Below are 27,208 nucleotides of genomic sequence, written 5' to 3' on the forward strand. Positions count from 1 at the left end.
ATGATAGAGGTGAGGGCAGATTGGGGGAGGGAGTAATCAGAAACAAACACTTCTGAGGAGGGACAGGGTCAAAAGACAGAATAAAATAAATGGAGGGTAGGATAGGATGAAGGGAAATATACTTAGCTTTTCACAACATGACTACTATGGAAGTGTTTTGCATGACTACATATGTATAACCTGTATCGAGTTGTTTGCCTTTTCAATGAGGGTGGGTGGGGAGGAAGAAAAGGAAAAAAAATATGGAACCCAAAGTTTTAAAAACACATGTTAAAAAATTGTTTTCACATGCAACTGGGAAATAAGAAATACAGGAAATGGATACAGAAATCTCTCCTGCCCTACAGGAAAATAAAAAGGGAAGGAGATAAGAGATGGGGGTGGGGGAGAGAGATAGAAGGGAGGGCAGATTAGGGTAAGGCGTATACAGAATGCATGCCATCTTGGGGTGTAGGGAGGGATGAGACAGGGAGAAACTTTGGAACTCAAAATCTTGTGGAAGTCAATGTTGAAAACTAAAAATAAATAAATTTATAAAAAAAAAATTGTACCCTAAGAATCTTGCAAGGCTTCTACTGGCATCAGAATAAACCCTGCTCCTTGACTGGAAAAAAAAAAAAGAAAAGAAAAACAACCTCATGGAGTTACAGTTATATCATGCAATTTTGCCTAACAACTGATTTAAGGATTATAAACTATTTTACCCCCCTAAAAATCTGTACTAATGAGCTAGCACCATCCATTTTACTGGACATTTGTCTTTCACTTCATTTATAAATCAAGACTAATAACATGTGCTTTGCAATAGCTCTCAGAAAAAATAAAAAACAAAAAAGCAAAAACTAGTGGTTCCCCTTAGAGACTAGACAGTCAATTTTATGTTAGCTCACAAACCATTGTTTCTAACTATGCCTTCTTACTTTCAGGGGAAGGAAATGTGCCCAGACATTTTGAAAGGAAATAAGTATTCATATTTGCAATTGTAAGGCTTGGTGATAGATAATCCTAGCAACTCTCAGAAGAACATTCTTAACACCTCTAAAACTTTTCAAATACAAAATTAGCCAAATACAACATCAAAAAGCTACTAAATAGTACTGTAGACATTTTGTCCTTTGGGACACAAAAGGATGTGCTAGATGGAAATATTATAAAGAAATCTGGAAGGACTTCAGAACTTTTAGAGTGGAAAGCATGAGAACTGTCTTGAGTTATAAAAAAAATGCTAGTTTGCACATAACTAACAGACATTTAAAAGCATGCACAAGGAAACACAAATATAAATCAGGTATATTGTACTGAATTTTAAAAAACTTAAAATGTATGATTTTGAATTTAATAGGATAAAGTAAAATTTTCATACTTAATAGTAGGCGTTCATTCTAATATCTGAAAACATATTATGTGTAGGACAGTGAAGAATTCAAAGACAGATTCCTTACCTACAAGGTGCTTATGGACCACTGGGAGAAGAAGGGTCTTCATTTTATGTGGATAATGATGCAAAAACTAACAACTGATAGAATCCTTTTGGGGTTAAATAAGTTATTTTTCCTCTCTCCCACTATGAAAGGAGGAGCACAAAACAAACAGATTCGGGTTACCTAGAGATTACTCCTCATTCTCACATGCTAACTACTCATCACACGTTGCCAATGCTGTCTGAACGTAGGCTCCAGTACAGAAGTGTGCTGGTTGCTCCATGGTTTCACCAGGTAGACTAAACTCTAATGATGATACTGGGCTATCAAAAGGAAGAAGACTTAGAGCTGTTCTGTTTGGCCACAACAGGGCAGAAATAGGAACAACAGATTGAAATTACAGAGAGGAAGAAAATTCAGGTTGATTGTAAAGAAAACATTCCTAATAATTAGAACCATCTCAAAGTGACATGAGCTGTCTCAGAGCAAAGGCTCTTGTCCACTTATTAAAGACTTCATAGAGGTGATTCCTATTTAGATATAGGTTGAATTAGATAATATTTGAAGTCTGTTTCAATTCTAGCACCCTGTGGTTACAATAGTATTTGCATAATCTTCTGACCAAATTTCTAAGAAAAATATATTCCTGAGCTTTCAGCCTTGCACTTCTCGGACTTATAGTATCTCCATACAGCAAAATGGAGCAGAAGATTTATACTCCGTGATTTAAGGTGGTGGAAAAAGCATTAGAAAAAAGAGTTAAAAGACCTAGGTTCAAGTTTAGGCTCTACCTGTAACCTGCTACGTGACCTTGGATTTTACTTTCTATGTGCCTCGGTTTCATCATTTATAAAATAAAAGCAGTGGCCTAGAATATTCCCCAGGGTCCTTCCTTCTAGTTCTAAGTCTGTGATCTCAAAAAGTGTTATTCTTATGTCTAATGCCTTTCTCCCAGCACTAATCGCAAAGGATCCAGGGATGGAAATGACTTTGGAGCTCATTTAATCCAACTTTCTCATTTTACTGAAGAGGAAACAGGTCAAAACGATTTAAGGGCCTTGCCCAAGATTACACATGTAGGCACATGTGAGATTCAAATGTTAATCTTTTGGCTCCAAATCCATTGCTCTTTTAAGTACACAGCACTACTCCTTCAGTCTTGAAGTAATAGAATTGGACCTCTCCTCATCACAAGATCCATAATCATCATCCCCAAATGGATTTAGAATCTGGGGCAGAGGTTTGTAGTATCTTCTATTTAAATAACATAATGGAGTTTAAAACATTCAGAAAAGCAAAAATATTTCAACACTGCAAGGATCTGTGATTTCACCAGTGTAGGTGACTTCCTCCACTGATATATCACTAATGTATTACATCGGCTCAGACCTCTATAACTTAATAAATGGCCTCCCAAAGCTAAGAGCAATATTAAAATATATTGCTGAAAAATTCATCTTCATGATGCCATGCTGCTACTGACTTTGCACTTGGCAAGGATGGTCCACAGACAAGCCATCACTAGGCCCATAACACAAAAAAGCACTACTAAAAATGCAGTTATTACAACCTGTAATCAACTCACCTGAAGCTGAAGGAAGCTGATCATAGTCTTGGGATGTCCTGTTCGTTTTGATATTTTCACTTGTTAATCTCCGAACAGGAGGCATAGGTACTATGCCATTTGCTGAATCAAAAAAGGGATCTTTAAAATAAATACAAGATTTCAATTAAAAACAATAGAAATATTCATTTTGTTTACTAACCCCCTTCCTCCTTCCAAGTCACCAAAAGTCTATTGACTCTTTTTTTTAAACCAATTAGTCCAGGCTTGAAAACCTATAAGAAAACTAATTTAGGAACACTAATAAACACTATTCTCTAAGCTGTCGGTATAATCTCAGACTCATTCTTCCCTCAGGAAATATTCTCAATATTAACTATTAATGGGATATACATATACTTAATCTCTGTTAATTAGCCATGAGATCCATGAGAGTAGGAATGTAACTTTAAAAATCTAGCACTATAACTTAGTATTGAGCTATAAAGCCTGGGTGATAGGCTCAGGTTCCCAGATACTTAGATATAAAGCTAATTTTACAACTTTAGAAACTTTGCTACTATTCCTACAAAGTTGTGAATATACTATAAAATCTGATTTTGTCTAACCTTGGTGCTTAGGATTCGGGGCAACAGGAGAAGGAAGGCTAGTTGGAACTACTGAATGTTTTAAATTGGACATTCTAGATTTCATTGATTTTTAGTGGAGGGAAAGACCTCAGAAGTGATGTAATTCAACCCTCTCATTTTACCAAGGAGGGAAATAGTAAGCAGGGAGGCAAACTGCTTTACTCAAAAATCTCTTAGCAGAAGGATATAAGAACCCAGGCATCCTGATTCCAAGCCCAGGGATCCATCTACCATACCATTCTGCCTCTCACTTTTATTACTTTCAACTATGTACAGAAACTGGAACCGACAATTAACAATGTGTTTTCACAGACAAGTTCTGTCAGATCAGCTTGAATACAGAACTTGAGCTTCTGTGAGGTCTCTGTGACCTCACTAAGAACATCTAAATTCATTCATCCTCAGGCTATCTTGTTGAAAATGAAAACATCAGTTACCTCATATATAAGCCTTTTCTATTCAAGAAGTTTGAGCTTCCACCCCGTATACTTTTATATTCTGCTCTCAACTATAGACAATTGAAAGGTGAGTGAGAAAAGAAGAGAAAGATGAGTTTTCTGTTTAAATGAACTACCAATTTTCTATCTTTGGACAAAGTACTAAATGAAAGCATTGCCTATTTTAATGTGAAGAGCTAGGAGTCATGTAAATACACAAATTAGGACACAGTACTTTCAAAATCCCATCTTCCCAAATATTTAAAGTGTTGTTCCAGAACTTCGAAACAATTTTATAAAAGACATGTTGTCATAAAAACTATCTGGGTTCATTTTTAGGTATTCTTCCAATATGTGGTTGGCTCATTGATAGACCACCATAAATAGATTTATTAAAAACAATTTTTTCAGTGCTCCAATGTTCTTGGATTTGGTATCTTTTACTGTGTTAACAGGGACAGTTACATTGTTATAAATGTTTATTTATTCAGACTTAAGGAAAAATGTGTTCAGAACAAAGTCTTTGACAATACATAACAATGCCCAATTAAAGTCCTTTACTTACACATCATTAGATACCAACAGAAATCCCTACAATTGGTAATAATGTTCATTTACTCCCACCACTCAATTTTACTAAGCGTCAATTCAAAACCCACATCCAGAAGCAATGACTGCTTTGCATCCTGCTAAGGCAGGAGCTACACACATGCCTAGTAAACTGAGCCTTGTGCTGGAGGAGTATATGCTATTGCCCAGTATTTAGTACTCAGGTTTTAAAGGAGAACAGATATATGACTCAACTGGTAATGCAGACTTGAGTCTAGTATAACACAACTGCCAGCTAATAACAAGACCTTTCCTTATATAGTGCTGAAATTTACAAGGCAACTATTTTGCATGTATTTTCTTGTTTGACTTTGTAATATTATGTGTATTATTATCCTCATTTTATAAATAAGGAAACTGAGGCTCCAAGAGGGCATAAGCCTTGCTAATGGCCACAGAAATAGTTAAGGGGTAGAGGTGGGATTCAAATCCAGGTTCTGTTGACTCTATGTGTAGAACTCTTTCTACCATATTGTATGACACCATTGATATGGAATGACTGAAAGACAGCAAGGATTATTAAAATCTATCTTCTAATTTATAGTCTGGAGGTAAAACAAAATCGAGATAATTACCATCTTTGACACAATGTGGCATATATGGTAGACACTTGAATGCTTATTGGATAGATTATTACATCAAAAAATGAATTTAATAATATGGAAAGCAATTTATATAGATACTAAAGCTGATTATTTCCTCTAAATCACAATAAAATATATAATTTCTTAGGGACAGTATAAGGGAATAAGAGGACATTTGGTAAAAATAAAAGATCCATAAAGAGAGAAATTATGTTTATAAATAACTGAACCTTTCAAGGTCCATTTTCTACACTAGGTAGAAGTTATAAGGCTTTTTAGATGAAGTTCTCAAAGCACTCCTGCAATAGTTAGGTTGCTATTTCAAGGAGCATATGCCTATGTTATTTTACAATGTCCTAGTGGAAGATTTCCATAAGAGAATAACGGGATGCAACGTAAGACAAGGTAGCTAGGAATCAGATTTTGGATGGTCTTGAATCCCAGGAAAGTACTCCTGAGTTTGCTTCTCATGTTTATGCTTTCTTTCTCATGGGCCTACTCTATTCTGTCTCTCTAGACTAGCTTTAAATCCAGTTCTCAATCTATAATCCTATGAAACTGAAGAAGGCAAAATAATTACCCTAGACAAACTAAAAAAAAAAAAGAAAGAAAAGAAAAAATGAATGGATTCAGATCTTTCCTTTTAAAGACAAATGCAAGGTTAGAACTACTTTAAGTATAAGGCAAATGACATCACGCTTACTGACAGGTCAGGTGAAAAAGCAAAACATAGTGACTCACATCTCCCTCTTACCCCCCCCACCCCTGCACCAGTCAAGGTTGCTTAGGGGAGAAGGATAAGATGGTAATGGGTACTGGTGCTCAGATATTTAGGAGATGACACAGGAGAGGCCAATGCTCAGCCTGGATGGAATGTCCAGCACTAGGCATTTAATAAATCATCTCTCCCTCCTTCCTTCCTTTATTCCTTCCTTCTTTCCCATGGAAGTGGTACAATTTTGCCTCTGCTATGGAGTTCTCAGAAGAACACTGTTAACAAAATCTTGGCCTATAAATGGAGTAAGAACAACTTGGATTTCAAAGTCCAAACTGAATAAACTGATCCTGAAGATTCAAATTTTTAAACCTCCTACATAGAAGATAAAACCATAGAACATGAAATTATATTAGCATTATTATGAAAAACTGCTTTGATGTATTTACAAGACTCCTCTAACAAAAGCTTTAATTTGTATTATGTTTTGGCTTTACATGGGATTAAAAACAACTTGATGAGGGAAGTGGCAGAGTAAGAACAGCAAATAATATCATCCATCATATAGAGATGAGGAAAATGTAGGTGACAATACGACACAATGAACACAGGTTTTGTCAAGGCCACATGGATGATAGGTGGCAACTGTGACCTGAACACAGGTCTTCTGATTCCCAGGCTACTATTTACATGCCTTCATCCTTAGCTCCTCTTGATTCTTCATATTTAATGAACTTTCATAATGAATTATAATGGATGGAGAAGCAGAAACATTTTTTTACACATAAGATGCTATGAAATATTAAAATCTTACTCAAGTGCCTGTTAAAACTTTCTGTTCCATAGAAAGGATAGAAACTTCAAACACTAAGGTAGTTTTTAAAAGAAGTCATTCTAATCATTCATCTCAATACCTGGCTCATACCAAGACTTATAGTACTGATGTATTATATGCAGGTAGAACATCTGACATTTGCCACGCCGATATATCGTGAAAGATAAGTATTTACTGAATGAATACATGTAAATTGAACCAGTATTTCTGGATAGGAGGAACTAAGAAAAAAAAAAACACTAAAGAAGAAACTACCCCACCCCAATCTGACTAGGGAAAAGAGGATGTGTGGTCTAAATATGTTCTTGGTAGCATTGCACTCCACATAGTTGTTTGTCTTCCCTTTGCCGTTTACTTTGCTGTAGTTGTTGTTTAGTCATTTAAGCGACTTGCCGGGATCACAAAGCTAGTCAGTGTCTGGGGCCAAATTTGAACTCAAGAAGATGAGTCTTGCTGACTCCAAGTCCAACATTCCATCTGCTGCGCCACCTACCGGCCCTTGTCTTTTACTACAACTACAGAAAAGAAACAGGAGCTTTTAAGAGCTATGAGTTTTTAAAAGCAAACTAATGTCTTTCCTCTGGTCAGTTCAAACAATGAAACCAGAATTAAATTCTCATCCAGGGTTAAATTAGTAAGACATAGATAGATGCTGAGAGATAGTCTGAAATGAGGGAGGTGGGGATGGTTGGTGCCAAACTAGTTCTGAAAGCGCTAGTTCTGAAAGGTCCTGGAGTGTTTGGGTGCCAAAAAAAAAAAAAAAAAAAGCTAAAACTTAGGGCTGCACATAAAATATTATAGTTAGAGTGAGTTGACAGTAATTAAACGAATACTTAGCAAGATATTATTCTGTACTTTACTGTTTATTTCTTTAAAAGGTTTAGCCTAAAAATACCTGGGCAGCTAGGTGGCACAGTGAATGGAGCGCTAGACCTGGAGTCAGGAAGACTCATCTTCCTGAGCTGAAATCTGGCCTCTGAAACTTACAAGCGGTGTTACTCTGGGAAAGTCACTTAACCCTGTTTGCCTCAGTTTCCTCATCTGCTGGAGAAGGAAATGACAAACCACTCCAGCATCCTTGCCAAGAAAACCCAAATGGGGCCATGAAGAGTCAGACATGACTGAAACAACTGAACAATAACAACAACAACAACAACAAAATCTGCTTTAAAAACTGGACACAAAGTGGAGGGCCTTCAACTGGGGACCTAATTATGATGTATGAAACTAATGGAATATTATGGCAACATCAAGAGAAAGAGGAATTCAGAAAAATGTAGTTAAACTGATACAGCACAAAGTAAGTAGATCCAAGAGACCAACATACAAAATGACCATAATAATGGAAAGCAACAAAAGAAGATATCAGAATTCACACTGAGGCAAATACTAATCTTGACCCTAAAGGACTGATGATGAAACACCTACATCCTCCCCTCAGAAGAGAAGTGGTGGGCTATGGAATGAGGCATTCCCTGGTCAACATGCCAGTGTGTTTTCTTAAATTTCTTTGTTACAATGTATATTCTATTGGCTGTGGCATGTTATTAGGAAGAAAGAATAAGGGCCAGCTAGGTGGCGCAGCGGATATAGCACCAGCCCTGGATTCAGGAGGACCTGAGTTCAAATCCGGCCTCAGACACATAACACTTACTATCTGTGTGACCCTGGGCAAATCACTTAACCCCATGCCTAACCAAAAAAAAAAAAAGAATAATGTAAAAGAAGAAAAAAATACAAAAAACAGAATCAATATAAAAGCAATAAAAGTATTTTTTAATCGTTTGTTATCTGGCTATTTTGGTAACATGGTAAGTTTTTGATCTAGAAAAATAGAAAATGTGAAAAAAGGTACTAATTTTAGCCAAACTGCTTATTATCAAATAACTGTAGCAGAATACTATCACCACTTTGTGGCAACATATTTAAATTGCAGGTCGTTTTGTTAAGCAGTGAACTGATCTGTTTTGGAAGATGAAATGGTGACATGAAAATTATGAAGTGGCTGTAAATGTCACAGTACTTGAGTAACCTTTCCAACAAACTTGCTCATACTTTTTCAATTATAGAATCAAATTAAAAAAGCAAGACAAAGAAATTCTCAGTGTGGATGACAGTCTATTAAGGGAAATCATTTAGCATCGCAGATCTCATTTAAGGTACACTTGCTCTAAAAGGCTAGCAGAGAACTGCAATTTTGATGGCTTCATATGGTTGATTCTTAGGTCTAAGTCTTAGAAAAAAATTTTTAAAAATCTATTTCCATGGTTAAGGAAACAGTCAGGTCAGTTCATACTTCAAAATATATATTTTATTAACACTAACAAAGCATATTGTTCCAGCCTATACAGCAATGATTATAACAAAAGTTAATTCTATTTGCGAAATGAAATTTTTCTGAGTATTGCCAAATGAATAATGTTAGTTTATCAATTTGTTTTTTGGGGGCCCTCAATTTGAAAACAAAACACTAAGTTAATTCTTCTAAAAAAGTTACTTTAAAAAATAGCTGAATATGACAAATCACACAGGCTATCAATAAAAACAACATAACCATTCCTTAACACAATGGAAAATTTGGTACTTGTGAGCATCTACAAGTTGGAAAAACAGTTAGTTATTCCAAAACCTGAAATTATCCTAGTATTTTGCAAATGGTTAATAAAGAGATTTAGAAATTCAAAAGAACTGGTTTTGCCACAAATTAGCAGTGCAACCATGAACATTTCACTTAATCTCATCTGTCCAGTGAGGAGGTCAGACTAGATCCTGAGGGTCCCTTCCAGCTCTAAAAACCTATGATTCTATTTCTTGCCGTCTTTCCATTTTTTTTTCAGTTTCTTTTGTTTCATAAGGCAGACTCTTAAATTTTTCTGAAAGTTAGCTAGAGGTAAGCAAATTGTGAATGTTTGATAGCTATCTTGTCAGATAAGGGATAAATTTTTGCTCTCAGTTAAAGATTTGGAGTTGACTTTTCCTCTTACCTGAAGGAGGAAGAAAGAGCTCATGTCCTGAGGATGGCCGGCTCCCAGAGCCAGGAGGTTTTGTATGTTCGATGAGACTATGTCTGGCAGGAGGTGGGGGTGGTGGAAGGGAGGGAGGAAGGACATCAAAAGCATCATCACCTGTATTCAGAGAAAAGTCAGTACCATAAGCCCAACTTTATTAAGAAAAACATGGTATCAAGCAAAAGTTACAATTGATTTTCTCTTGTGGTTTACATTTCCAAGATCTATCTAACAGTTCATGGATTCTAATAATGGAATCTGTAAGCCTGACTGCTTTTCCAGGAACTGTGTGTTCATGTATGTGTGCAAAACTCACACATGCATAGTGACTGACCTTTAAGTCCAATATGTTCTTTTCATTTCTGGGATGAATTTTTGCAGTTTTTCAACTTGTACAACTTGCACCATATGGCTACAAATTTTAAAATATAAATAAACAAAATCGAACAAACTTATTACAGCTAAAATCCCTCTATAGTAAAAGTCTAAGTGACAAAAATGGCTCTCCTCTACATTCCCAATTTACTGCTGCCACTGATGCTCCATCCCCTTGTGTAGCTGTTCAATACAACAAAAGAATGTCAATCATCCCTTTGAGTTAATTTAATAGGATTCAATCTTTATAGGCTAATTGCTTTATTTTACTCAAATTACAGCCAGAACACTTCAGAAGATGTATCCTAATGCAGAGACACATGTTACTGACATGGCAAGTTTCTTAACGAAAGAATAATTAAGTTTTAGAATCATCCTTTTTTGTGTAGCTCCAGGAGTCATGATAACTGATACTCACATCCTATAAAAACAAAGTGAAAATTTATCTAATTGCTAATTTTATTTAAAAAAATCATAAACACATTTTTAAAGAAAAAAATAATGTTCTTGTGTGTCTTCAACTAGGCAAACTAGTAAAAATATTATAGTTACATCTATGTATATAGATGTAACTATATAAAAACATAAATGCACACATGTACTTTATCACACCTCTATAAAAAATACAGATATAAACCTTTGTAAGTGGTCTTATTTTTATATAGATACACAAAATCATATACAGAGATATCTATTTAACTTTCTATTATAGCTAAATTTATAAATATAGATGTGCTACACCAAACCCTGCTCCAATACTTTATCTTGGCACGGAGATGACCCAGTGAGCAAATTTTGATTGGCTCAAAAGAGTAGGAAAGACTTTCCAGGATGGACTTGCTGTCATCAGAGTACTGAATGTTGGTCATCTGGGGACCAGCTTAGGGATGTTTGAAATGGTTCATCCCCAGAGAGGTGGCCGACAGCTGATGATTTTTGTTTCATCAAAATAACTTATCAATACTGTCTTGTAATGAACAGAAGGTGACAATCTATATTGATGGAGGAAGGACTCACACTAATGAAATACTGAATCCCTTAGTTGTTGAGGTAATACATATCCATACATATATGAATTTACAATGGAAGTTTGATAAAACTTTATCCACTTGATAACATTCTATAGGACTGTATTGTGACACTACATTAGTGTAACATTCTCTTTGTACATTTATAGATGGGCTTCAACAGAATTTTGAATTATACTAAATTTCAAGCTGTAATAACTTGTGTTATTGTGGGGCCCCAGTGAACGGGGATGCTTTATTTTTCAGCTTTTTTCACTGCAAAATTGGAGTTTCATTTCCATCAATCATAAATGCTGTTCAATATGACAGGAGATACACATCTATATTTATAAATATAAATATATGTCTATCTAGATACACATCTATATTTATAAATATAAATATATGTCTATCTAGATACACATCTCTGATACACAGGAAAAACTTCCAAAGGTTTTCAGTTCTGCTTCTTTTTGAAACAGTCAATGGGTACAGAAGAACAGCAACAAAAAAGACTCAAACAGAAAGGGAACAGATGACCTAGTCACTTTCTCTCTTGTCACAGGTGTACCTCACAGGAGCACAGACCTAAAGCTCAAAGGGATCACAGAGGTTGAGTCCAATCACCTCATTTTCCTGCTAAGGAAACTCACATCCAGAGAGTTTAAGTGACATGCACCTTGTCATATACTTAGTAAATGTCTAACGCAGAATTCAAACCCAGGTCTTGATTCTTAAATCCTGTGCTCTATTCATTATTCCACAGTACCTCTTAGTGAGTAACATCTTTGGCAACCCGTTTAGGATTGTTTCTGCTTTAAATTTCTCTGCCAATGGCTACTGATTCGCAGATCTACTCCTTTAACTACTCTAATGTATATAACTTTATTTTTTCAATTTCCTTCCTTCGACTTCTGTACTTGTCACTGCTGGCAAGCTGGCCTTTTAGCTCATTTGCCAGGGAAGTAGCAACAGCAGCAGCAGCAGATGCAAAGATTCAAAATTCCCCTTAGTGAAAGTTAAAAAAAAAAAGATAAAATATATGTATCCATGTATGTATGAAAGTGGTTCCCTGACAAATTCTATAACACTGATGTTGATCAAGGAAGAGCCTCATGTTAAGAGACAGCTGCATCCTGTCCTTACAGAGAGCTTTCCAAAGGGCTCAAAATGACCTCCCAAGTACTAAATCATTTGTCCTGTCAACAACTCTGTGTTAGGTGGTGGGAAGGATTATTATTCCTCTTTTACAGACTCAGACACCAAGGGAATAAGTAATTTGCCTACGATCACAGGTTAAGTGATAAACCAGGAATAAAGGAAAGAAGGAAACAAGTATTTAAGTACTACTATGTGCCAGCACTGAGAGGGGAGGGACCTACTATGTGTCAGGCACTGTGCTAAGTGCTTCACAAATATTATCTCATTTGATTGTCACAACAACTCTGGGAGGTAGGTGCTATTATTATCTCCATTTTACATTTGAGGAGACTGAGTCAGACAGAGTTTAAGTGACTTGCCCAGGTTCACAGAGGTGTCTGAAGCCAGATTTGAATGTGGATATTGCTAACTCCAGGCCTAGCTTTATATTTACCATGATACTTAGCTGCCTAGAGTGCTAAGCTTCACTACTATTTTAGATACATGTGCAACATCAGATTCTAATTTCAAACTAGAGATGTGAAGTTTATGTATTTTACATAGATATACTAATCATTAAGGTAATAGGGAAGTAAATCACAGAGCCAATCTGGCGTGTAATGGATACAGAACTGGGTCCTGGAGCTGGGAAGACCTGAATTCAAGTCCCACGTGTGACACATATTGCTTATGTATGTGTCATCAGCTCACTTAATCTCTCAGTGCTCTAGGCGGCTCTCTAAGATTTTAAGTTGCCCAGAAAGTGCCAACCTGCACTGGCAGAATGAGTTTCCTTACTGGGACCTGCCTAGATCAATGAAATCACAGGTCTAGCCCATACTCCTCTCCCTACAGATATAAGCCATTTGACTTTTGTAAAAATTCTTCACAATTAAGCAAACCATTTCTCATGGTATCCATAGAGGCCATTAAAGAGCTCACTCAACTAAACATCAGCTACACATTCATTAACATCTGATTAGTTTTAAAATATCATAGCTATTTACATTATACCATTAAGGAAACAACTGTAACAAAACCCCTATGAATCATGTTTTATATATGTACTTTGCACAGAGTGCAAAGAAACATAAATATTACATTAATTATGTTATATTTAAAGATATATTTCTCATATTATGACATGAGAAATATGAAATTTCCCATGACCCCATAAGAAATTAGTATTTATTTTCCCCCCTGCCTAATGGCTGTCTAAACATTCAGTATGATTATTCATCAGTAGTCATGGCCATGGGAGCCTGAGAGTCACCATTACCTATAAATCCTATCAACCTTCCAAAGAAAGGAGAGTGATTAGTAACATTCTAGGTTTTCATATGTCTAATTTGAAATGCTGAAAAGATGCAATGTGTTTAAAAATTTTGCTTTGTTTTATAAAAAAGTCTTCAACCTAACGGTGGGATGAGAAGATCATAATCAGAGGGCGTCCTGTTGAGTGAAGAATCAAGCTTTGGATGGTCCCGGGATGGAGGTCTGGCAGGTGGTAATGGCACTGGAACAATAGCTGAATCAAAAACATCTCCTAGAGGATAACACAAAATCTTAGTGTTTTTAGTACAGTAAATTGACACAATTTTACCTTTCAATTCTATCATTAAGATGCTAAATACAGATAGGAAATTTTCATGTACCCACCCTTTATATATATACCTAATTCAGGGGGGTTTGATTTCTTCAGCTCCGATGAGGTACCATGTATTCCATTCATTATACATTGACCATTCTCACATGACCTGGGGGTAGAGGAAAAAAAAAGACATGACTTACTTTACTATAACAAAATCCAATTTTAAATTTATTTAAAGTGAGGAGATAAAAGAAGGGGCAATGCCAATGTAACATTCTATAACAAAATTTGAAAGATTAATTAGCTCTTTCGCTATGAAAAGAAAAAGGAAATATATCTGAAGATGCTTTACATGTCCTAAAAATCAAAGGGAAAGGGGCAGCTAGGTGGTGCAATGGATAGAGCACTAGCCCTGGAGTTAGGAGGACCTGAGTTCAAATCTGGCCTCCAACACATAATACTCACTAGCTGTGTGACTCTAGGCAAGCCACAACCCCAAATGCCTCACCAAAAAAAAAAAAAAAAAAAAAATCAAAGATAAAAAGTCATGAAAAGAAAGGGGAATTTTAAGAGCTAGTGGTACTCCTTAACTGAAAGCAAAGGTTGCAATGGCTATGGAACAGAACTTAGCCAATAATAATTATCAGTGAATCATAGAACTCTCTAGAAATCTTCTATATTTGTTAAGCACTAAAAAAGAACTTAGAGACAATTTGTATCCTAACCAGACAATTTAAAGGTTAATAGCTTCATTCTTGATTGATGGAGAAGAAAAAAAAAAGGAGCCTGGCACCCTGTAGGAGGTTAATAAATGCATATTGATTATCACATACATTTTGGGTTTTTTTTCCTTACGATGTAAACCTTTTTTTTCCCAAAATGAAAAGAAACTAGTTTCCATTACAAATTCAAAGTATCAAACAATATTAGTCATAGAACTAGCAAATGAAATGAGACAAAGATGTAGAAAGGAGTAAATATATTACACAAGGGATTCAATTCAATAAACATCTATAAGTGCCTATTTACTATACACTAGGATGTGCTAGGTACTGGGAATAAAAAAGCCAATATGGGCTGAGATTCTTATAATCTAGTCACTGCTTACTCATGTTCAGACTCCTTAAGAGTCTACCCAGTATGATCGATGTTCTAATAAACCTTGTCTTTGGCTGAGAGAAGGCTTGGGTCGAATTCTTTCGGGAAGGACCCTATGTGTTGTGATTTTGGGGTCCCAGCACCCCTAAACCACATCATTTTGGTGGCCCATTTGGAGAAAGTGCCTAACCCCAAGTTCTTCTCCAGCCCAGACTAGAAGGTATGTAAGCCTCCTCTCCCTCCCTTTCTTGCTCTGCAGTTGGGTTTGCTCTCCAAGCACCAAGGCTTGAAGGTGCTTTTCAGGCAGACAATTATGAGGCTGTCTTGCACTCGGCCTGACACTCTCAGGCTCTTGCTCCACTGGGTTGGTTCAAGGCCATTGACTTGGGTATACCCTCCGCAGCATAGAGGACAAGGATGGAAGCCCTATCCGGAAGTGTATCTGTTAATTCCCTCAGCACTAGGGAATTGGGGAAAACTGCAGTTGCATTTTGGTTCCCTGAGGCTTACTTACTCCCTTCCCTCTACACCCCTGAATTCTCCTTCATGGAGGTTACAGGGTAAAGTTAGAACAGCTAAAAATATCTTGGCAGATTCTGGAGGTATTGTGATTGATCATTAAAGAGTTTAGAACTCCTCCTTACAACCCTAGTCACTCTTTTCTCCCACTCCCTTCGCTTGAGTCAAGAGGGTATCTGTTAACCTTCTCATAGGAGAAGAGAGTTTCATCCTTTACCCCCTCACCTTTGATTTCACCCTCTCCCACCTGGGAAAGGAAGGAGAGGGGAGGGGCAGCAGCTTCAGCATGGGATCCCCCTGGCAATGGCCTTGGGCACTGGGGCAACCTTTGCCTGGAAGCATCACCCAGGTTCAGCACATCCTGCTCAAGGTAAAGAAGCTGGCCTCTGAACTTGGGTAAGCAACCAGTTTTAAATTTGTAGTTTTGACTGTTAAGATGAGATGCTGATTCTCTGTGTAAAGTAATTTGGAAGTGCATTTAACAAAACTGAAGTCACCTGATTGGTAATGGGTTTTTTTCAAGTTTCAAATTGGTGAACTTTCTGTTATCAGTTATGTCAAGCAACTTTTCATAATTTGGTTACCACTAAAATAATTTACCTGTTGTTAGTTATTGTTTAAATGTGTAAACTAGCCAAAAAGCTTATTTGGGTTATGTATGGCTTGCTGACAATTTGCAAGTATATAGAAATCTTTAATAATTGGCTTTTTACATTAGGATAAATTTAAGTTTGAGATGTAAATCCTGGAAAAGTTTTTCCTAAGCTGTGATTAGTAAAACTTGCTGTTTGAGGTAAAAGCTTACAGGATTTTATTTTGAGCTGATGGATCATAATCCATCCATAATCAATAATCCACCATCTGAGAGAAATGCCACAAGCTACTCAGAGAAGGTGATACTGATGGGAAGTCAGCATTGGGAAAAGCCGAGAGGACAATTTTAGTTTCAGTCTAAGATGGGATCCTCCTGGCTCAGTTTCTCCATTATGTTCCTTTGAAAGGGAATGTTACCCACCTGGCTATTTCTGAGTCTGGCTATGAGGTGGATTTGATACTACATGGTTGGAAAACTGAATTATCTGAATCCAAACAGAGCTAAGGATGTTTTATCCTCTCAAAGTTGGGCCCTAAATCTAGTCCCTGTAGTTTTTTCCATCAGATTTATGTCTTCCAGACTATGGGCCATTCACTTACAGTTGGTAGCAAACAGCGAGTACCAGACAATGTCCCCACGTGGTTCCCTGGATGCAGCCTGTGCTTGGTTCCAGCCAACCTCCTCTTTGGGACCCCCTCGAGGCAGGGACAGCTCTACACCCCTTGCCAGCAGGAAGCAGTTTCAGAAGCCAAGACCTTCACCCCTTATTTGGGTGAAGAATTTGGGTTCCATTTGTTTGAGGGGGGAATGATGGGGTTGGGATCTGGGCCCCAGAAAGGAAAACCCTGGACTTTCCCACAAGGCCAAATCTCTGGCCCTGAGGCTATAATCCCATCAACTGGCCTTTCATTATAGCTACACCCAATCTCCCCTCCACTGTCTTGCCTCCCTATGGCCCTAGGCCTCTTCCCAACCTTGGTAATTCTATATTACCTCATGGACTACTTGGTCACTCCTAGATCCCTCCCACAGGCTTTCTGTATATAAGGTCCATCTTGTCTCCCTTAAGATGCTGAGATTCTTAAAATCTAGCCACTGCTTTCTCATGTTCAGACTCCTTAAGAGTCTGCCCAATATGATGGATGTTCTAATAAACCTTGTGTTTGGCTGAAAAAAAAAAAGCCAATATGAAAATAATCCAGTCCCTGTTCTCAAAGTGCTTACATGCTGCTGGGAAGAAACAATATTTACACTGATAAGTAAATTCAAAGTGAAGGTGGAGGGATGAGTACTAATGACTCATTTGTAGGATTTGGCTGGATCTTGAAGAGAGATAAGGATTCTGAGAGGCAAAGAGGAAGAAGAAATCAAGCCCTGGGGACAGCCTGTTTAAAGTCATGGTGGTGGAAAATGGATTGTTGTACATGGAGAATGTCAAGTAGGTCAGTTTGGTTATATGTAGGGCACATGAGGTGGAGTGATGGGAAATAAATCTGGAAAGATAAGTTGGAGCCAGGGCTTCAAATATCAAAGAGAATTTATATTTTATGCTACAGGCGATGAGGAACCCCTAAGCTTCTTCAGCAGGTGAATGACCTGGGCATCTCTGTGAAGGATGGATGGTTGAGGGGAGAGGACTCAGGGAGACCACTTAGGAGACTATCACAGGACCCCAGGAGAGCGCATTTGGTGAGAGATAAAAGAAGGAGATAAATAGGAGAGATGTTGTAGAGGGAAATTGACAAGATTTGGCAAATGACTGGATATGGCAGTAGAAAAAAATACCAGGGTGTGGGTTGTGCTTGAGAAACTGAGGTCCAAGTAGTGTAAAATTTGTCCAAGGCTACATAGGTAATAGGTAGTAGAGTCAAAATTTTAATATAGGTTTCCAAGATGCAATTCAAATACTCTTTTCCATTAAATCAGATTACTTAGGAGCTATTCAAAAAATAAAATTCTTAACTTTTAAGATTTAAAACAAATCTTCAAGAAAGAATCAAGTAGACTTTTAAAATAATTGTCAGGGTCTCCTAATAAGGTCAGATCCTAAGTAATGGTTACTCTTCTGCTGCATAAGTTAATCAATACCAACAAGGACAAATATCAGAATACAAACGGTAAAAACAGGGAAAGGCACTGAAAGCACCTTATGAAAGTGAGGATGAATAAATGAAATGTAATATTCTGTCTCTAGGTTCAGTTTCATTTTTTCTTTTCATGAGGTACTAGTTATAGGTATGTGTAAAGTTTCAATCATTTTACAACAAATATGATTAGCAGAGGTGGATCCCAACGAAAATATCTCTATATTTAAAGCACTGATTTATTCCAAGTAATATTTGATACAATATGAGAATTTCATAAATGTCTCTTGAATTTTCTTACAAATAGGCTTGGAACAGGATCTAGACCCTGAGTATATAGCTTATTACAATGTGGCTTTAGTAAATGTGAGGCACTCATAACATATTTTAAGGGGGCTCTAAATAATTTCTAGATAGTACTATCAACATGAATGAACTATACAACACTACATGCTAATCTTCATGAGTATTACATACTGATATCAATGTCCCTTGCCCTTCTGGTAGAACTGAGGAACAATGAACAGCGGGGGTTGTCACTTTCACAAAATCTACAGATGTCACAAATTCTCTTTAAGGCAAACTGACCTGATTCTTAGAACAAACATGAACCAAAATATATTCCAAAAAAGGTGAAAATTTCAATAATTAGAACAAAATAAGTCCTCTGGCATAAATGTATTCCATTGACTCTAGCAGTTCATTCTTTTTAGGAGGTAAGAAAATAGTTTATTTTAAATTAATCAATCACTGATTTTAACATGTGCTGAATTTTCATGAATAATGATGCACTTTTTGTGAAGTACAATTACATTATTCAGCTAATATTTCCTTTCTCTACATACTGACAAATCACTCTTCTTGATGCTTACTACCTGTATGACCTTGCACAAACCACTTAGCCTCCCTGGTCCTCATCTTCCTCGTGCGTTAAAAAAAAAAGTGGGGTGAAGGGGAGGTAATAGGGGAAAGGAGGACTGGGCTAAAGGATTTCTTTGATCCCTTCCAGCTTACAGAGGGGAAAAGAATTCTGACATGAGGGTAAGTTTGTGTTTTATGTATACAGGAAAAGTCTTCCTTCTCAAGTTTGAAAGTGTGAAGTGATCAATGGATATTTATAACATCTAAACTCTGGCAGAATCACATTATTATTCAATCGATAAATGTTTATTAAGCGTCTACAGTGTGCCAGGCACTGAGCTAAATGCTGGGAATATAAAAATAGGCAAAAGACACAGAGCTTGCCCTCCAGGGGCAGGGGTTCACAATAGTTTCTTTAATGTCCAATAATACAAAAAGGATAATAATGGTCACAATTTAAATTAATATTTAGGATCTGTAAAACCTACCAATAAAGAGTTAAAGAAAACTTACTCTCATTTAAAGTATAAAAATATACCATCGTTTCCAGCTGTGGAACAACTGAGAATTCTAGGATCACAGATTTAGAGCTGGAAGGATCCCAGGATCATCTGGTCCAAACCCTTCATTTAACAGATGTGGAAACTGAGGTCAGGAGAGGTGAAGTGATTTGCCCAAGGTCCTCCTTTTCTAGCCACAAGGAGTTACCAAAAGGAGGAGAGTGCCCAAATGTACTACAATTTTTTAAGAGTCAAAGGAATGTAAGTTAATAACAATCTCTAAATCATTTTGAGACTTACTTTTGACTTTTTTTTTAAATTACAAAAATTCCTCTTCTTCACAAAGTCACTAAATGCTTTGTAGTAAAGGTCCTAAACAAAAACAAATCAGCATCACAGACTTCAGTTCTATCCTTGCAACAGAATGCTTCAGTCCACCAGGCTGTCAATAACCCCATCTTCAGAAGTTGCATTAACTTCTGTCCTCAAGACAAGGGCTTGCTCGTCTTGAAGCCCCTCTTTTTTTCTTCTCTTATTCTATAAAAATGGCAATAAAACTTTGTACAATTTGAGAATGAGGTTATCATTTTACTCTGTTAAACTTTTGCATTCCTTTGGCTAGGTTTTAAAGGTGAAAGGCAATGGCAGACTGCTGAGAAGCATCAGGGAGGTAAATCAAGTGTCTATAAGAAAAAATAAATAAATAAAACCTGATCCTTTATGCACACAGACAGATAAAACTAGATGAAACTGAAGAATACAATTAGGTTGAGGCTTACTAGTGAATTCACTGTTTGAATTCAGTTTCTTCTTCCAACCTGAAGATACCAAAGTACTTTTGAACTCTAAAGGTAGCTGCCACTCCAAAAGCTAAGGATAACATAATTTCAGTAGGAAGAAAAAAAAATTTGAATCATAATGTCAGTATCTGATCTCTGTAAGTCTGATGAAATTTTAGCTAATGCAAACTAAAGGGATGTAGGGATAGTGATCCAGTATTGTGAACAGCAAAGGAAGACATTTTTTAGATGATTTAGTTTCATTAATTCAAAATCTGAATTGAGGAAGCTATGTTCATAAGTGAAAAGACACAAATGTAAAAATTCTCCAATATATGATAAGGATAATGTTAAGGCACATTTGCATAATGACTTTCTTTATACCATTTCAAAGTTTCTATAGATACTCATTCTTCTTGCGGAGGAAGGTATGCAGAACAAATCCCAAGCACTGAAATAGTTACTGAAATTGCATGTATTCTACACGAGCAGAATCATATTAAAGTATGAGCTATTTTTTTCATGGAACAAAATGTTCCATTATACCTACCAGTTAACTAATTTAGTGTAATGGCTTCCTGATTAATGAGAAGTTCACATCTTTTAATTCACTCTAGAATAAGGGTAGAAAATAGGAAGCGTAAGGGAGGATACAAATTAGCCCAAGAATTCAACTGTTTCTAATTAAATGCAAATGATTAAACCACATAAAACCAGGAACAAAAGAAGTAACGTCTATGAAGGTATAAGTTGATAAACATTGCATATATTCTTACCGTACAGGAGGCTTTATGCTATGACAATGAGGTGGTTGTGAGCTCAGGGATACAGGATGGGATGAAGGAATCTTGTAGTCATCATCCTCTTCCTCTACGTTTTCTTTTATTTTTTCTGCCAGACTATTTGTTAAAGGAATAGGACACCTATTAAAAACAAAAATTCTGGTCTAGAATTTGTTTGATTTTTCAGCAAGTTTGATGTGATATATGCAAATCACATAGACTACCCTGTCAGTCATTCATCTTTCAACTACAGGATAACATCAAAGGAGCTGCTTCTTAAAATTAATATAAATGAATCAGATTTTTCATTCTTTTGGCCAAGATTCAATAGAGGGGAGAAAAGCATCTTTATGTTTATAATTTTAAATGAAAGAATTAGAAGAACTAGGTGCTGTCAAATCAAACAAAAAAAAATCTTGCTGTTATCAGAAAAGATGCATAAATTTTCCAAGGCAACTTCAAAAAAATATTCAGTAACAAGGTAATCTTTTAACTTTAAATGGGTAAATAAAATAACAAAAAAAACAGGCAAATTTTCAACTTGATTTTTAAAAGAAGTTTCCATAAAAGAGGCAATGTCTCAGGATAATTGGTACTTTCCCTAGTTAGAGAATGGTCAGTTTGGTTTAAGGATATCTTACTTTCTTCTCTATAAATTTATAATTATGAAGTAATTTTTTTAGATAAGTATAAAACGTGAACTAAAACTATTTAGAAGAGCAGAGAAAAGGAGAACTTTACTCGAGGTCCTCATTTCCACTAATTGATAAAGTATAATAGGTAATTGTTTAAATATTCAATTTATTTGGCTAAAATAAATAAACAGAAGTTAATAAAATAACTGAAACATAACCAGAACATAAGATGATCAAGTAAAACATAAGAAAAGAAGTTTAAAATGAAGGATATATGTTTGTACTTTTATATTCTAGAAAGTCTGCAATTTTCAACCACCTTCTGTAGAGGGAGCAAGAGGTCTTCTCTAAATATAGCAGTTTACAGACTAAAATAACTTCCCCTCCCCTTTGAAATCATGCTAATAAGTAATAAAAAGTTAAACAAAATTATTGGGTTATAGAATGGAGACAGATTCTGTACTTAACAGTATTTTGAGCTAGAACTGGCCTCAGATGTGATCTAATCCAACATCCTTCATCTTACAGATATCTTTTTTAAGAAGAGATTTGAAAAAATTTGGAAGACTAGATCCATATGCTTTAATTCATAAAGTCAGAGTCCACATAACTAAAGGAAATAGTTCTGATAAGATCTGTAAAGGCATATTCTTAGTATACCCTGAAGATTTTTAATAACAGTTTTAAAAAAAACTGGCTGTAAACTCTTTATTCCTTATATAATGCTCATAATCAACTTAGAGAATGTCTACACTGATACTCAATGAAGGTAAATCCAAGTTTGCCACCAAAAACATGGTTGGAGGATTTAGTGAACTTCATAATGACATACGGGCACCTATTAAAAGTTTGGTTTCTTAGTAAGGGCAGGTGAGCAAATGCTCAGCTGAGGAAAAACAGCTGCAAGGGGAGAAGGGAGGAATGAGAGGAGGACACATAGAAATGCCCTTTCTTAAAGGAATGTTTCCATATAGACACTTTTACCTAGCTGACCCATTAACTTAGCATGTGGCTCTGCTTTCTTTGAGGCTGGGAAGCACTCTGCCCTTTATAACTTTAGTGGAGAATATAGTCTTACCCTAATTCATCTTCTAATCATATTGAATCACTATATAAATACTTCATAGTTTATAAAAAGAAAACTACTTTTCAACCAAATACACACTGTACTAGCATGTTAAAACTCAGAAAAGTACTAAGGTAGGCATATTATATAAAGACAGTATTCAAAGATGTCAGTTTATTTCCCTAAGGGCAATTTTATTCTTTGGAGTACATTTCTGACATCATATACTGCTCTTCAGTAAGAATTCTCTTTTGATGAGGAAGAATATCAGTTCAGATATCTAAGGTCTGAAACCAGATGAATGTGTGAATTGCATTACAAATCAACAGATAAAGTATCTCTGAAGGAAATGACCAGTGACCCCTAGTCATCAAATTCAAAACCTTTTTCTCAATTATCACTCAACTTGACCTCTTTGCTCTATTTTGTTACTGACCTAGACCCCCCTTTTATGTTCTTTACTCCCTTGGATTCCAGAAGACTGTGTTCTCTGGGTTCTCCTTTCACCTCTTTGCCTTTTATGTCTCTGTCTTCTTTCCCTCTTGATTCCCCCCTTTTTCTAGGTTCTGTTCTTGGTTGGCTAGTCATTTTTCTCTTTATATTCTCTATCTTAGCAATGTCATTTACTCCCACAACTTAACCCATCCTCTCATCTATGAAGAGGATTACTAAATCAATTCATATATCCAATCATCATCTTTCTCTTGAGTTTCAGATCACATTTATGACTCTTTTTAGGATATTTCCACTTGGATATCTTTCCTGGTTTGCCTCCAACTCAACATGTTCAAAACAAATCATTTTCCCTACAGATTTTGCTTTCTCTCTTGACTTTCCTATTTCTTGTCATCGGCATTAACAATCTTGTCAGGTTCCCTCTTGTTGTTACACATCCAGTCCTCAAGTCCAATTCTTTCTGTCTGTGATGTTTCTTGCATCTTCCACTTGCTCTAGACATACTGCTACAGCCCTTGTACAGTATTTCAAATCTACTGCAATAGGTTTCCCCAGCTCCAATGTCTCTTTCCCTAACCTCAAGCAACCCTACACACAGATTAATCCTACTGCCCTATTGTTTTTACCCATCATTTACAAGCCAAGTTGAATACTACTACAATCAAGAAGCTTTGCCTGAACTGGTAAAGGCTCAGGTTTCACAAAGCCAGGTAGTTACAGCTATTTCTCCCTACACAGTTATTGTATATTGTTTTTCCCCCTTCACAAATGTCAGGTCTCTCTAATAGTCCAGACCTCAAAATATAGTAGGTCCACTGTAAATGACTGCCACATTAATCTTTTTGAGCCTAGCTCTGGTCATGTCATGCATACCCTTACCCAAAAATCCTTCAATGGCTTTCCATTACTTAACAAATTAAGTCCACATTCTTTGGGATTGGCATTTTTCATCTGATTTCAATGTACTTTGCAATCTAGTATTTCTTTACAACCCCTTCATACATTTTATCCTCCAGTCAATTTAGACTGGCTCTCTTTCCTTAAACATGCTCTATGATTTCCTGTTCGCTTTCTTCCTTCCACTGATCCTTCTTCAATTCCATCTACCCATATCACACCTATCCTTTCAAGGCCCAGATAAAAATGCCATCTCTTTCGACAATATACCTGATACCTCCAATTAGGAATAATCAAAACTTAAAAAATAAAATAACATCATTTTGTAGTTTTCTTATCACACACACACACACACACAGAATCTAAGGGCTATGAGAGCAGGTAATGTTTCTTCTTATTTATTGGAGAATTGGGTTCATATACAGGCTTTTTTTTAAACACCTTGTAGTTATGTGACCATGAACAACTCACTTAAGCTTCTTAAGCCCCAACTTTCTCATCTGTAAAACTGGGATATTAATATTTGCAAGGCTGTTATTAGAAAAGCACTTCATAAACCTCAAATCACACCACATAAATGTGAATTGCTACTACCCCCATAGTACCTAACATACTATTCAAATACCTACTAAAAACAAGTAAACACATGAATAAATGGTGAATAATTCTAAATTTAATTATTTCTTTTATCACAAGTTATATTTAAAACCTGAATTGTATGTCAGGAATGAAGTGATTTGAGAGAGAAAGGTGTTGCTGTGTGAAATTTTCAAAAAAAAAAATTAAGTCATTTATAACAACTTAGAGCTGCTTTGATAGTGAATGTAAAAGTGTTGTGATTTGGTTATTTGATCAATGTAGGTATTTGATGAATGTTTGGTAAATGAATGAAAGGATGAAAAGCAAAGTTCACCTTTCACTTTACAGGACTATAAGATTCTAAAATACATCATTTCAAAGTAATTCTAGGGAACTAGATTCATAAGTTAAAGATGACAGTTCTTCAAATGTCATTTGTAAAATATGACAGAAAAAGTTGAGACTCTCAGTCATAGATACTTAATGAGGATTATGCTAACCAGATTTATTTTTTCTTATAGTAAAATATTTCAAACTTGAACTTCTCAAAGGGAAATATTATAGATATATGTAAGATATTACTTAGAAGATTAAATCATTTTAAAATGGCATAGTGTGTTCAATAATGTCAATGTAGGAGTTCTGACTTAATAGACTATATTAATAAAGAATATTTCTCATTCAACATACAAATAATTCGTAAAAATAAATCTCATGGGGTCAGGAGGAAGTTAGCTGATGCAATAAAATGAATAAACCAGGATTGACACCAATTTTTCAAGAGGTATAAATCATAACACTTTTCCATTCACTATCAAAGCAGCTCTAAGTTGTTATAAATGACTTCATTTTTTTTTTTGAAAATTTCACACAGCAACACCTTTCTCTCTCGCTCAAATCACTTCATTCCTGACATACAATTCAGGTTTTAAATATAACTTGTGGTAAAAGAAAAAATTAAATTTAGAATTATTCACCATTTATTCATGTGTTTACTTGTTTTCAGTTGTGGATAAATGTTAATTTTTTCCATAGGCAAATTTTCAACCACTAATTTTGTTTCTGGAAAAACTGCTGGGTCAGTAGGTTAGCAAAGTAGAATTAATGAGATTTGGCTGGTTCCCAGTTAAAGCTGGCCAAGAACCCATCCTGCAATTTTAAGCCAGCATTTCATATTCTTTTCATACTCTTCAAGCATTTAGTAAGTGTTCAAAGGATACAAGCATTGTGAAAAACATCATAGAGATTTTGTATTGAGATACAAAATTAAGAAGTGCCCTTCCAACTATGTTGTGACTGGATATGAACCACAAATGAGAAAGAATAAATTTGTACCATTTTAACCTGAACACATGCATAAAGAACAGGTAGACTTCAGGGGAAAAAATAGGTTTTTTTTTCCTTTTGGTGTTATGACTTCATTCAACAAATTCTTACATTCAATAGGTTCAATCATAAAATCTTCCTGATGTTGGGCTACATAAACTGTGGTTGGTGTCTTCTTCAGGTAACACTTGATTTAACCTCCATAATATCCTTGAAATGCCATTTCTGTTGCAGCTTGTCAATTGGTGTTTTTTCCACTCATTCAAGCAACAACTAAATAAAACTATGCTTTTTCACAAATTATTCCAGATTAGGAAAAAGAAGTGATCTTTCACTCAGGTGATCTCTGTCTAAATGTGAGATTTCCATGAGCATACACACCAGTAATTTACTTAAATCTTTATATAATGGAAATATCTAACAACGTATTAGAGAAAGTTATTCTATATTCGTTCTCTCATTGTATGTATGTTTCATATTAAAGTAGGCTGTATCTCTGTTACATACCACGTAAGATCCTTATTTTCCTAATTACAAGAGCCCCTTACATCACTAGTCTCAAAGGATGAAGTACTTAATGAATTTTTCACAACCCATAAAAGTAGAAAATAATTCACATTTATTAGTGATTTATGGCTTAGAAAACACTTCCCTCACAAACACTCTGTGTAGTAGTAGGGCAAGTATTATCGCTATTTTAAAGAAGAGAAAACAGAGCTGAAATGACTAGTAATTTTAAGAGCTTAGATTCAATCCTGGGGGACTCTGATTACAATTTTCCTTCTCTTTCTACTATGCCATGTTAAAAGAGGGTTGAAGAAAAAAAGGGGGGGGAGAGGCAGTTGAAGGTAGGGGAGCTGACCATCACTTACAGGCTATATTATCAAAACAAATTTTACTTATCATTTATAAATAAGATTCTTCTCAGATGTTCATTTCAGAAGGTAATTTTTATTAATGGAATTGAATCTTCAGGACCAGCTATCCTCATACTTTAGATTTTTTTTTTATTATTACACAGGATACCAATTTCAAAAGAGAAATTGAAGAATTCAGAACCATAAAATCTTCAAGTTTGAAGGATCAAAACTCCTTACTTTATGGGTGAATAAATCG

At 35.8% G+C, this 27,208-nt stretch overlaps 1 protein-coding gene across 7 annotated transcripts in view; it reads right to left on the reverse strand.

Moving 5' to 3' along the window:
• The window catches only part of CBLB (Cbl proto-oncogene B), a 109,534-nt gene that overhangs the window by 19,182 nt on the left and 63,144 nt on the right, over positions 1-27,208 (reverse strand). Inside the window, exons 9-13 of one of the 7 annotated variants that reach the window (XM_027867123.1) lie at positions 21,128-21,250; positions 13,984-14,081; positions 13,739-13,870; positions 9,779-9,919; positions 3,007-3,126 (exon numbers count right to left, since the gene is read on the reverse strand). In XM_027867123.1, the coding sequence (XP_027722924.1) occupies positions 3,007-3,126; positions 9,779-9,919; positions 13,739-13,870; positions 13,984-14,081; positions 21,128-21,250 (614 nt within the window). Of the gene's footprint in view, positions 1-3,006; positions 3,127-9,778; positions 9,920-13,738; positions 13,871-13,983; positions 14,082-21,127; positions 21,275-27,208 lie in introns of all 7 variants that reach the window. The other 6 variants (XM_027867105.1, XM_027867115.1, XM_027867096.1 and 3 more) reach the window with 6 other exon arrangements.

The sequence above is a fragment of the Vombatus ursinus genome, unplaced genomic scaffold (assembly GCF_900497805.2).
Source record: "Vombatus ursinus unplaced genomic scaffold, bare-nosed wombat genome assembly UNPS02001419.1, whole genome shotgun sequence".
NCBI classification, from domain to species: domain Eukaryota; kingdom Metazoa; phylum Chordata; class Mammalia; order Diprotodontia; family Vombatidae; genus Vombatus; species Vombatus ursinus.